This window comes from Triturus cristatus, chromosome 10 (genome assembly GCF_964204655.1).
Source record: "Triturus cristatus chromosome 10, aTriCri1.1, whole genome shotgun sequence".
Taxonomy (NCBI): Eukaryota; Metazoa; Chordata; class Amphibia; order Caudata; family Salamandridae; genus Triturus; species Triturus cristatus.
Window position 1 is genome coordinate 554,340,535 of NC_140593.1, and position 12,474 is coordinate 554,353,008.

Here is a 12,474-nt window from a genome sequence, read left to right on the forward strand (position 1 = left end):
ACAGCCCAGTCACGACTTAGTGATTCGTACCTCACATCAACATGCACTAATTTCCCCATCATACTGCAATCGTGCTATTCGGAATCATCAAACAACACAATAGTTAGCCATTGTTTGTTTGTGTCATTCTCCTAGACAACCAAGGCAAGCTTCCCTTTATTGGCCTTGCAATTGCTGTCTCCCATCAGCATGCTCCAATTACCCAACCATTTCAAAACTGTACTTTAGCAAGTCATTGATATCGAAATGATTATCCAGCGTTTGCTGATGCACCAGTCAACCACCGGGTGCCACTTAGTCACCCCTGCAGACTAGTGATTTCCAAACTTAATGCACTCAAGTAGTGCCAATCAAGGATACTGCGTGCACAACACCCTTATGCAGACTTTAAATTGTTATAAATGGTCGGTGTTGCATATAATCCAAACTTACATAGAGGTTGGGGTTCCGATTCCCCATGCGGGTTGCCACCAAAATGTACCCACTCATCTAAATTCACCTGTAAAAATAGGCAAGAATGTGCAAGACCATAACATCAATCAGTCCTGATGTCACAATGATTAAGAATCCTAAGACATAGCCCATGGCACAGAGACGAAAACACTACACACTCTGGGCCCGATTACGACTTTGGTGGTGTGAGAGCAGGGCCGCCACACTGCTGCCCTTCACCCACATCGCCAAAGCCATGTGGGCACCGCCTGCCAGATTATGAGTTTTCTCGTGTCTGGCAGGCGTTTCTTTGGTAGTCCCACAGTGGTGTCTCTGAAAAAGAGCACCACAATGGGAGCGTCAAAGGCAGTTCCTGTACGGCATGGATTCTGCAGTCCATGCTGTGCAGGAACTAGGGTGCATGCACACAGGGGGGCACAACGTGTCCCCCTGCATGCACCCCATGGCCCGAGGCAACAGTGGGTCCTTTAAGGTCCCCTTTGTTTCATCTCTGCCACACTTTTCATGGCAGGCTCACCGCCATGAAAACCGTGGCAGAGAGGAAGCTCCTAAATATGCTTGGCGGTGCGCAGTGGCACCACCAAGCATATTGCGGCCTCAAGACAACCGCAACACCGGCGGTCCCATGGCTGTCTGACCACCCAACTTGTAAAATGGTGGTTGGTCCGCTGGTGTGGTGGTGCCCGCACCGCAACCGTAGCTACACCTCACCACCAAGAACCCAATGGGTTTTGGTGCCTTGCACTCCTTGGTCACAGGTTGATTTACCATGTGTTGATACAAAGAAATAAAAAACGCATGTTTGCATAAAAATAAATGGCGGGTTACAGGCTATCATGAGCATAGTCTAGAGTGATAGCATAGGCCATCTTAGAGCATAGTAAGTCATAATGGGCATAATTGAACATACTCCTTAATGGATTGCTGAGGTACAACCATCAATCAATCAGTATAAACTGTATTCAGTCTTTGAATTAAAAACCATAAAAGTAAAGCGAGCCATCACACACTACAAAATCGTCCACAATATCCATTTAAAAATACATAGAATAAATACACAGTTAAAAAGGTTCTACAAAGACATAGAAGATGGCGACTGTCCTTCACACCAAAGGGGTTTAGCCACACTGTTTCTCCATAAAAGGAAATGTAAAATTATTGTAAATCGCAATGTGGAGGAGTGGCTGAATTGATACGGGCTCCTCACCCGTCCGCGCACCGTAGCTGTTGGGTCCCAACCTGGAGGACCAATGTTTTGGGATGGATATATATATATATGGATATATATGGAGATATATATATATATATATATATATTTTTATATTTTTACTTTTTATTTTTCTTGGAAATATTTTTTTATTAATCTGTTGCCATATTGAGTGTTTGTGTGTATATGTATATATAATATTCATCGTATATTGTAACAAATCTGTTGCCTTTGATTCGACGATCCTATCACATGACATTAAATAAACAGTCCACATTACATGAGGTAAAATATAGCGCTTTCCTGTGTTCAGTTTAGCACCTCACAATTTGGTTCACTGAGGTTTCTTTTTTAACATTTTTAGGATCTGTCTTACATTGAGGCTGTACTAGCCACGAAAAAAGAGAAGGATGAGAAAGTTGTCATTGCTCTTCTCAAAGATCCTGTCGAACTTCATTTTGCATCCCTTCGTGGAATTCCTCTGAGTGTGGAGTACTTTGAAAAGCTTAACCCCAGCTTCCTCGTTGACGTTGTGAAAGAATACCTGGTCTTTTGCCCCAAACAGGTGGGAAATATTTTAAAATTCTTATTTTTCCCTGAGGTTAAATTAAGAGGTATCTGCCACTGTATCATTTTTGTTTGAGAAATGAGCAATATTCTTTATCAGTTCACACGTGTAGTTCAAAAGCTGATTTTATATATATATTTTTGGCAGCCTAAGTCTCCTGGCCAACCTGTGTCTCCACTGCTGAAACAGGCGATTGCTATCTTAAATCCAGTGGTGACTGTAGCTCCTGCTATGATGGAACCTCTATTTTTCATGGCAGAAGCCAAATATATGTCGGGTAGGTACATTTAAAGATCTTTTTTCGTGTCTCCCTGTATATTCTGAGTAAGCACATTATAACATAAATTAGTAAGACATGATAGTTATTGTGATTTTGCCTAGCGTCCTCCTAAGGCCACAGAGTTGGATGTCTAAGTAGTTTTGCATTGTGGGATCCTCGCCATGATTTAAGATCCTAATACTTTTCTCAGGTCAATAGCAGCAAAGCCTCACTCTGCGTCCGGTGCTCAGTAGAAACCATTTCAGTGGTCTCTGCATATCCTTAAGTGGATATTTGGAAACACTCCTCATTTCACCCATACAAAAAATAGTCTTCAGTTCCCTTAAAAGAACTCTGCCCTATTGAGAATATTTTCCTTTTTACCTCTGTTTCTAGAAGGGTGGAACTTTTTGATGGATGCTTTGCTGTTCTGGACTATGTGCTTTGGAACCAACCCCCCTGTCCCTTTATACTTCTTTCTACCCTTCTGTTTTCCTGGAAGAATATTAAGACGGATCTCTTCATGCAGTTCTCTTTTGTCTCTAATCTCCTCTGCTTTTTGTTGTGCCAGGTTTAAACTTGAATTGGTTTGCACTGTGAGCAGTATAAGTTCCAACGATATTTAAAATTAATTAATTAAAACGGCTGAACAATCTCTTTCCTTGAGGACAGCTGGTAAAGAACCATTACAAATATTAGAAAGGGCTTACTGGAGGCTGTGGATTGAAATAGGTTTGGGATACCTGAACTGCTATTGTGTTTGCTTGTTAATTTATATTTTATGAAGTAATATATTTAAAACAAGCATTTCATCAATCTTTATCCAGTTTTTCAAATAAAACCATAAAAGTCATACAAACATCAATAAAAACTTCACAGTTCAAAATCTTGATCCAGTACATCCAATGTGATCTATTTACAGAATAAGAAGCATAAATCCTGATGGCAAGGTTAGTCAGCGTTTGACCGAAGCGTAACGGCGGCCCTTAAAAAACTAAGTGTGTACAAAACGGTGTTGTTTGAGGGAAGTTGTAAAAAGATAAAAGCAGGTATCAACCTTTTAAAACAAGCCTTTTTTTAAAAAAAAAAAATGGGAATAATAAAATACTTTCTGGGAACCTCCTAAAAACTGCAAAACATTTAAAAAGTGCATCATGTCCTGAGGATACTGGCTGTCGCAGCCACAGGGCATGAGGCACTGCCCTCTATGAACACCACATGGTTGGGCCATGAGATAGTGAAAAAGATCAAGCTGAAATCTAGTCAGTAGGAAGTGATCGTGGATGCTTCTGAGCCCTAAGAGTTATGGTTCAATAGTTAGTATGGTTTTTAGTGCGATATGCCTACGCACGCTGGGCTTGCACAGCTGTTTCCTCTCTGTCACAACAGCGCCATCTAAGAAAACACTCTTTAGCCCAGGTAAAGTCCCTCTTGCATATGCCTTTGGGGTTATTGAATAGATCTGCCCTTCCTAGACTAAGGAGGCCTACTCCTACATACTGGAGCCATCGGATGAGAGTGACATGGACAAGGGAAAGACAGTCCTTTAAAATGTCCTTGCTAAGAGCATTTTCTTGCTTGGCCAAAATCTTTAACCACAATGCTAGTGGGCAGAAAGCCAATTTGTCTGAGAGAAAAGCCATCCCCAGCTCTTTGTGCGCAGCATAGGACGGGATGCTTTGTGGTACTGAGAGAACCCGTCTTCGGAAAATATTTGCTTCAATTCGCAAAGCCTCCAACCCAGTGTGACCCCATATCTCGCTCTCATAACTGGCCTTTGCAATACATTTCGCTCTGTAAATCTTCAAAAGGGCCCCTATCGGTTTCCCCCCACTCTGGAAGCAAAGTTAAAAACTGCTGCGGTCGCTCTGACCAGGTCCCCTTTCTTGCGAGTTATCAAATGGGCCCAACTCAGTGCATCGTCAAACACTACTCCCAGGTAAGAAAATAATTTTGTCTTGGGGATTGACTAGTTCCCTATATTAAAGGTAGACTGCTTGGCTATACGAGGTCCTACCTGCATAACAAATAATTTGATTAACCATCAGGTCCAGGTTCTCCATAAAATAAACAGAGTTTAACAGGAGTTGTAAACTCCTGGCTGTCCTCGCCATGAGGACCGCATCATGTGCATATAGGAGGACCGGCAGGCTGCGCTTACCCACCTGGGGGCAATTGGCTTTTGCATCCAAAAGGACCTTCTCCAGGGAGTTAATGTGCAGATTAAAGAAGAAGGGGGCCAGTATGCATCGCTTGATATCAAAATTGTGGATCACCTCGTAATCTTTTGGATAACAGACAGCTGCTTTTGAATCTCTCTGAAGATCCCTTAGAAACAAAACGATATCCCTGTTAATGCCAATACAGGACATCAACTGCCAAAGCTTCGATCTATTTACACAATCGAACGCTGAGAACAGATCTATAAAGGCTATGTGGATAGAGCCGGTGCGAGCCACAATGTGCTTATTCAAAACCATGTACAGGTTTAAACATTGTTCCACTGTGGAACGACCTGGGCGTAAACCATATTGTACCTCGGCTAAAATGTTGTTTTCATCTGCCCATGATACAAGTCTGTCCAGTACCATATGACTCGCCTCCTTCACCACAGAATCCAAAAGGGAGATGGACCTGTAGCAAAGAGTGCTATCCCAATCACCCATTTAAAGACATGGAGAATGGTCGATAAGGCCCAGGAGTCCGGGCGGCTGGCCTGGACCGATGAATTGATGACAGCTGTAAGTACAGGCACCCAGTTTTCCACAAGCGCGATGTAGGGGTCTGGAGGGGTGGGGGGATCCCATCGGACCCGGGGCTTTATTTTTAGACCGTCCCATGATGCCGGCCGTTGCCTCTTGTGCTGTGAAAACAACCTCCGATTTGCCTTCCACCCTTTCCTGCCCTTCTGTTAAAGTATCAGACTGGAAGATGCCCTCAAAATGGGATACCGAATCATCCTCTGGGATATGGGTATCCAGTAGGTTGCCGCTGTCTTCTGCTAGAAAGGGACTATTGATGATGCCCCAGAACTTTGAACTATTGCTTAAGGTGCTAGCCTCCTCTAGATCTGACCAGACTTCCTACTTCAGGACAGATTTGCGTTTTGCTGGGGCAGCCTCGTAGGCTCTCCGGAGGCTTTTAACAGCTACCTGGTCTTGAGGCGTCACTCCCAAGACCTGTTTCAGTTTCCTAGATGGATGGGAGCACTCAGTCAATTCATCTCAGTCCTAGCTGCATAAAATGCCTACCGGGTCCCCGTAATAACTTACCTATAGCACTGGACATGCTTCCAAATGCATCCATGATGTCCGACGGAGTGGCCTTGCTATCTAGACAGGTGGCAAATTCTCAGTTGGACTGAGTTAAGAGACTCTTGGAGCTGCTCCGGGACGATTTGCCCCCACTTTAGTCTCTTCCCCCCTTCCACTGCTTTTAAAGGAACTCCTGAAGCCTCCTTAATGTGTTTATTTACTCAAGGCCATCCTGTTGAAACACAAACAGGATTGTGGTCGGTGTGTACACGTGCCATAACTGAGAATTCCGTAATCAAGAAATTAAAAGGAGTAGGACCAAAGATGAAGTCAATGATTGTCTCACACCCTCTCCAGATAAAAGTGGGAGCAATATCAGTTATTCCCAGAGGCAGCTTGTTCATGGCGATGTTAGATCGAATTCATGCACGATAGCATTAAGTGCGGTGCCCTGAGGGGTGTGTTCCATATGCAAACCAGCATTTCGCCTGCAGCCCATGGCTTTCACCCCCCCCCCCCATGCAGGGGGTAGCTGGTACGAAGAAGGTTTTATAGCCTTCCAGATGGAAACTGTTCTCTACAGCCCATGTTTTACGGCGGCAGATCACGTCAATGCGTTGAACAAGGAGTAACCATTCAGGATCCTCTATCTTACTCGCAAACCCTGCGATGTTCCAGGAGATAAACTTACACTCTTCAAACTCATTAAGTCCTTGGTCCAAGGGTCGTACCTTCCCCTGAGGTGGAGGTGCGTCAGGGTGCTGTGAGTCAACACACTGTCAATTACAACCTTCCAGTGAGCTCAAGGGAGTGAACCCGTTTGCTAAGCTTACTCCTGTTGTCACCTCAAAATTACTCCTGTAGCCCACATCTTGAAGCCGCCCCTGTGGATACCCGGGGTGGTGACTTCTGGACCTATAAAAGTAGCCCAGCGGGAGTGCTACAATTGCCGAGTTCCAACACCTGTAGTTAGTTTGTGCGAATGTGCTTAAAATGTGGTTTGCCGTAAAAGTTATTAAAATTAATGATAACACAGCCCCCCGCCCAGGCTCTCTTGGCACTGCCCACCAAAGTTGTCCTGCACACCATAATGATTTGGCTTACCATCCTCTGCCCTGAGGCAATGTTCGAATTCAGCCAGTGCACCACCTTATTCTTCAGTTGAACAAAATCTTCCATGGTCCCTGGATCAAGACTGGGCACGTTGGCTAAGATCACGACAAGCGGGGTAGACTCTGGTAGAAGGAACACAGGTTAGGGGGAGGGTTGTTGAATTCCTCTTGGAACGTGCCTTCCTGCCATTCATCAGAAAAGCTGTTGACTCCTCCCACTTTGGGACCCTGGGCTTGATGAGACTGAAGAAACTCTGGATTCCAGAGACCCTCCCCCCTACAATTGACTTTTTGGGCGTAAAGTTCATTACTGTTCACGGGTGGTAGGATCATATCAGGGGGGGGCTTTAGCCACAACTTGACTTGACTGCTGCCTGACAGTCTATGCTCTAATGCCAAGCCCCGTTCCATTACCACCGGAACTATTGTCCGTGGGCCTTGGAGAAGGGGGCTTATAAGAGGTGGAGTGCTGTCCCTTCGCAATGAATCAGTCAGTATGGATAAGTTGTTTCCAACGTGGAGAATCGAAGTAGGATAGTGTCTAATTTGGTATCCAGCGCTGACGACTGGGCTATTTTGAACTTGTCGAACAAGATAGTATCTGTGTTGGGACCTGCTTGGGGCACTGCTGTTTAACTGTGGGCCATTACTCTTTCTACGTTTAGCAAGGCCCCCCATTGAAGAACATTTCCTCTTTGCACCCCCTACTCTCTTCCCCACTCCAGTGCTCACACCAGTACGTACCCTAGGTATTGTTAACTGGGCACTATCCTACGAGGAGGCGATTGGCGTGGAAAGACGGATGACCCCAGCCCGATCTTGTCATGTCCATCAGCCCAACACGTAGTGCCTATGCCAGTACTGGAGATCCTTCTTGTGAGGATGGGAAAAAACCCTTATGGGGGGTGGGAAATGGGTGAATGGGACAATCGCCTGGTGGCCAATTCGATCTTCTTACCCAGGACCCCAACGGCTCGCTGCGGTAAAGCGTCCATGGTGCTCACCATATTCAATGGATCTTTAGATGTGGGTTCTGCCGCCCCCCCTGGTTTTTCCCATTGTGGAGATGCTTAAATCCTGGAGTACCCTACCGGACCCAACAGGCACCAACAGTGGACAGATTATCTTAATGAAGGGAATAGGAGTATTACGGTCCACAAGCAAAGCGGACAATGGAAGTCGGAGTCCTGTCGGAAAACCGCGTTGGAAATTGTCAGAAAGGTGTCTCCCAACTGTGGGAGATGAGCAGCACCTTTACGATGTCCAGCGCGGGTCAGCTGAGGGCATACTCCTGCTCCCCCTCCTTGTAGCGAAGCAGACACTGGAAGTCCGAGTCCTGTCCTCAAACAGCGCTGGAAATTGTCAGAAAGGCATCCCATTTATAAATGCAGAGGATGTGGCCTTACGGCTAGGGCAGTCGAACTCTATGCTGGGAGATAGGGTTAGAGTCTCGGCAGGGACGCTCAACATCCTGTGATTATGGGAAATTCACTCGATCTCCCCGTGCCTAACAAAAAATGAATGTGTCCTTGTGTAATGCAACAGGTGCTAATGTAAAGCACTCTGATACCTTCGGGTCAAGTTAGTGCTACATATAACTTTGGGGAAAAAAACTGGGCAATGGTGAAGCTATTTATACCTGGTTTTGGAGAGGATGCCTAAGCATGTACACTAACATACTGTAAAAGTAGGGTCTGTTTCTTATGGTAACCCCCACTTTTTGCTTAATATTATACTTTTTTTTGACTAGTCTGACTGGAAAACTGCTAATCAGGACCCCAGTCTATCTGCTTTCTCCCTAGACTTTTATGTTGGGTACTAGGGTACACTCAAGATTGGATACTAGGGTACCCTTGTCAGTCCCTAGTATATGGTACCCATGTACCCAGGGCATCGGTACCCCTGTGGCCTCTCATGGGCTGAAGCATGTATTATGCCACCCATGAGAGGCCATGTGAAATGGAAGTACAGGCCTGCCATTGCAGCCTGTGTAAGTTGGTGCATTCACCACTTACTTAAGATATAGGCTTACGATATCTAAGGGTCACTAAACCTACAAGTCACCCCTATAGCAGGCCTTGACAATTCTGAAGGCAGGGTGCTTGGTTCCAAGTGAGAGGGTGCCCACTGCATGAGCAGGACAATCCTGCAGGCTACGGAGTCCATTCTTCCGGGTTTTTAGTGCTGCAGCCATTTACGACAAATAGAGTGGCATTACGCCACCGCGTGATGACCTACTCTAAAACGGCTGAAAGTAACCCTATCGGTAACCGGTGCGGGAGATGTGATTCCACCGAATCATACCCCAGACCGGTAACCGGTGTGGGAGGTATGATTCCACCCCTCAAACAAGCTTTGTGAGGTCCCTGGTTTTCCCGGTCCCAGCCTTTTAGTGCCCGGCAGCCCAAAAGGGTTGCTGCAGACCAGAGACACATTTCTGCCATCCTGCTGCTGAACCAAGCTCGAGCAGGGGAAGGCAGAACAATAGGCATCCTGTCACAGGGAGGTGTGACCACCTCCCAGACAGGATTTAATGTATTAGGCCTGGGTGGGTGTGCTTGCCAGCGACCAAATGTCTGCATGAGGGGCACCTTTGGTTTCCCTGTGCATAGTCCAGTTCAAACCAGTCCTGGTAACCGTTGGCTCCTGCTCTGGCGCAAAACTGGACCAAGGACGTGGGAGTAACCTCCCACTGTCCAGACCCTCCCTTGGAAGGGTCCCCTGAATCTGTCCAACTCTCTCCAGTGGGTACAAAAGGGCTTACCTGGCTGTCGAACCCTAGATTCGATGTGGACAAGATTCTGAACTAGAAACCATTGAACTAGACCGTCTGGACACTCTGGACTTCGTTTGGGCCCGACTTCGTCTCCCACTCCGTCCAAAGCATTGTCTGTGCACCATACAGGCTCCATGCAGGACCTGTGGAGCATCAAGGACAACTTAAGGTATCTCCCTTGGACTATAGGAGTCACTCCCCTGCAACCACGGGCACCACATCACGATTGACCGGTCTGCTGCTCCAGACCTCCTTCGAACTCCGAAGGCTCCAGCAACACAGGAGGTGGGTTTCCAAGTCCCTCGAGGTCCGAGCTGCCTTCTTACTGACTTTGAAGTCAGAATTCCTTGTGGGGGCTGCAATACCCATACCCCTGTGCACCGCTTACTTTTGCAAATACATATGCTTTTTGGCATCCCCAAAACAAGTGCACTCGGCTCAGAGTAGCCCCAACCTCTGGCACCATTTCTCACAAAGAACTCCGGCCTCCTCGCACTGAGTGCTCTGTGGGCTGCTGCTTTGTGAAACTGCCCGAGGTCCCCTTGCGACTCCTTTGTCTTCGGCCTGTTGTGGGTCCTCTTGAGGGTCAACACTGCTCTTCTTGGGCTTCCTTGGTTGCTCCAGGCTTACCCTGACTCCCCTTTGTTTGGTGAGTCTCCTGGACCTTGCTTGTCAGAATCGTAACCTTTCTTGACCTTCGTGGGTTGCCGCTGCCAAGGCTTGTTGGTGCTCCCAACGGACACCGACCCTACAGCACTCAACATCCTAAGTGGGACAGCTCATATCCAGCTCTTGGTCGTCCTTGACGTCTCCTGGTCCCGGCGGCTGCATAGTCGAGAACCCCCTCAACACAATTGAAGCACCTGACATCGGTGGGCAGTCGTCTACCGATTCCCTGGTCACTTCTGAGTGACCCAGACTCTGTCCCCTCTGCTTTCAGGTACGCTTCATCAAGAATCCACCTTTGGATTCTGACAAACACTTTTCTTCTTCCCAGCAGTGGCTCTTCTTTGGAGTCCTCCATAGAGATCGACGGTGGTTTCTGACGCCACAGACCTTGCAACCAGTTCCCCTGGGAAAGGTAACTCTGGTACTACAGTTTCCACAGGTGGGGTGGCTCTCCAACCTCCTAACTTCCACAGGGTTTCTTCGAAGTCCACTTAGAAGGGTCCTTATACTTTAAAACTGCAACCACGACTCTGCGATAGAATTCTATGGTGCATGCGGTCGTGTTTCCACTCTGCCCACGTCCTCCATGGGGTCCCTACTTACTCACCTTGGGTGGTTCCTTGGGGTCCCAGAGATTCTACATCCTCTGGTCTTGACTCGAGTCGTGGTTCTTATACCACTATTTTAGTATATGATTTGGTCTCCCCCTGGAGCCCACTGTGTGTTAGTGCTATTTACTATTGTTTCTGTGCTACAGTATTGTGTGCTTTGTGAGTATCTTCTTGTGGAAGATGCTGTGTCGTACTTTTAGTGTGTTATATTAATAAATACATAATTCTTATAACTACTGAGTGGTTCTCTTTTCATTTAATCAATACTAACATGTTGTATTCTGGCAAAACAAGCTGCCTAACATTCCTTCAAGGATAAGCCGGAAGGCTGCTCTCCACAGCTACCACTTGGATAGCTTTCTAAGGTTATCTTTGGCCTCTTAAATCAACATAAGGGTTATTTGGACTGGTACAGGGTGCCCACTTTAATTAGTGGACCGCATATACCAGGCCAACTTCTCCCACCTACCTGTTACATATGTTCACTTTTACTAGATTTTCTTGGCGCCTGTCTGAAATTTAATACATTCAAATTGATTTACATATGCCCTTGGCACCACTTTTCAATATGGGCCCACAGTATACCACAGATTCCCACTGTTGGGCAATGGGGAACATGATGCCATAGATTACCACCATTGTGCCAGGCCCACCATGTTGCCAGAAATTACCACCAATTTCCCTGGGCCAGCGTGTGCCTGGATTGACCACTATTGTGCCAGGGCCAGATTGTTCCTACAGGTTATGGCCTTTGTGTCAGAGCCCGTATGTTACCAGAGATTATCACCATTGTGCCAGGGCCACTGTGTTGCCAGACGTTACTACCATTGTACTAGAGTGAGCATGTGGCCAGGTCTTACCTTCATTGTGCCATGGTCAACAGAATGCCATGGATTGCAACCATTGTGCCACGGTCTGCATGCTGCCAGAAATTGACAGCAATGTGACGGGGCCAGCATGTTTCCAGGTATTACAGCAGGCTCATCATGTTATCGGAGACTACCACCATAGTGCAAGGGCTGTTATTTTACCGGAAATTTCCACCATTGTACCAGGGCCAGCATATTGCCAGAATTTACCACCATAGTGGCAGGACCAACATTTTTCCAAGAATTACACCCATTATGCTAGAGCCAGAGTGTTGCTAGAAATTGCGATCACTGTACCATGTTTATTATGTTGCTAGGGATTACCATTATTTTCCAGGGCCATCATGTTGCCTAGGATTACCACCATTGTGCCAGAAGCAGAACTTTACCAGACATTACCAGTGTGCCAAGGCCTGTGTATTTCCCGAAATTACTACCATTTTGCCAGCGTCAGCATGTTGCAGGTTATTTCCATCATTGTGCCATGGCTACCATGTTGCCAGAGATCACCATCTTTGTGCCATGACCAGCATTTTACCAAGAATTTCCACCACTGTGCCAGGGTTTACATGTTCACAGAAAGTACCTTCATAATGCCAGGACCAGCATGTTTCCAGGTTTCACTATCAGTATGCCATGACTACCTTGTTGCCAGTGAATGGCACCATTGTGTCTGGCCCATTATTTTCCCATGAA

At 46.5% G+C, this 12,474-nt stretch overlaps 1 protein-coding gene across 1 annotated transcript in view; it reads left to right on the forward strand.

The window, feature by feature from the left end:
* LOC146789712 (tetratricopeptide repeat protein 21B-like) overlaps window positions 1-12,474 on the forward strand; it is a 459,544-nt gene that overhangs the window by 137,918 nt on the left and 309,152 nt on the right. The window contains exons 5-6 of the mRNA XM_085631181.1: window positions 2,025-2,225; window positions 2,376-2,505. Of these exons, the coding sequence (XP_085487307.1) occupies window positions 2,025-2,225; window positions 2,376-2,505 (331 nt within the window). The remainder of the gene's footprint in view (window positions 1-2,024; window positions 2,226-2,375; window positions 2,506-12,474) is intronic.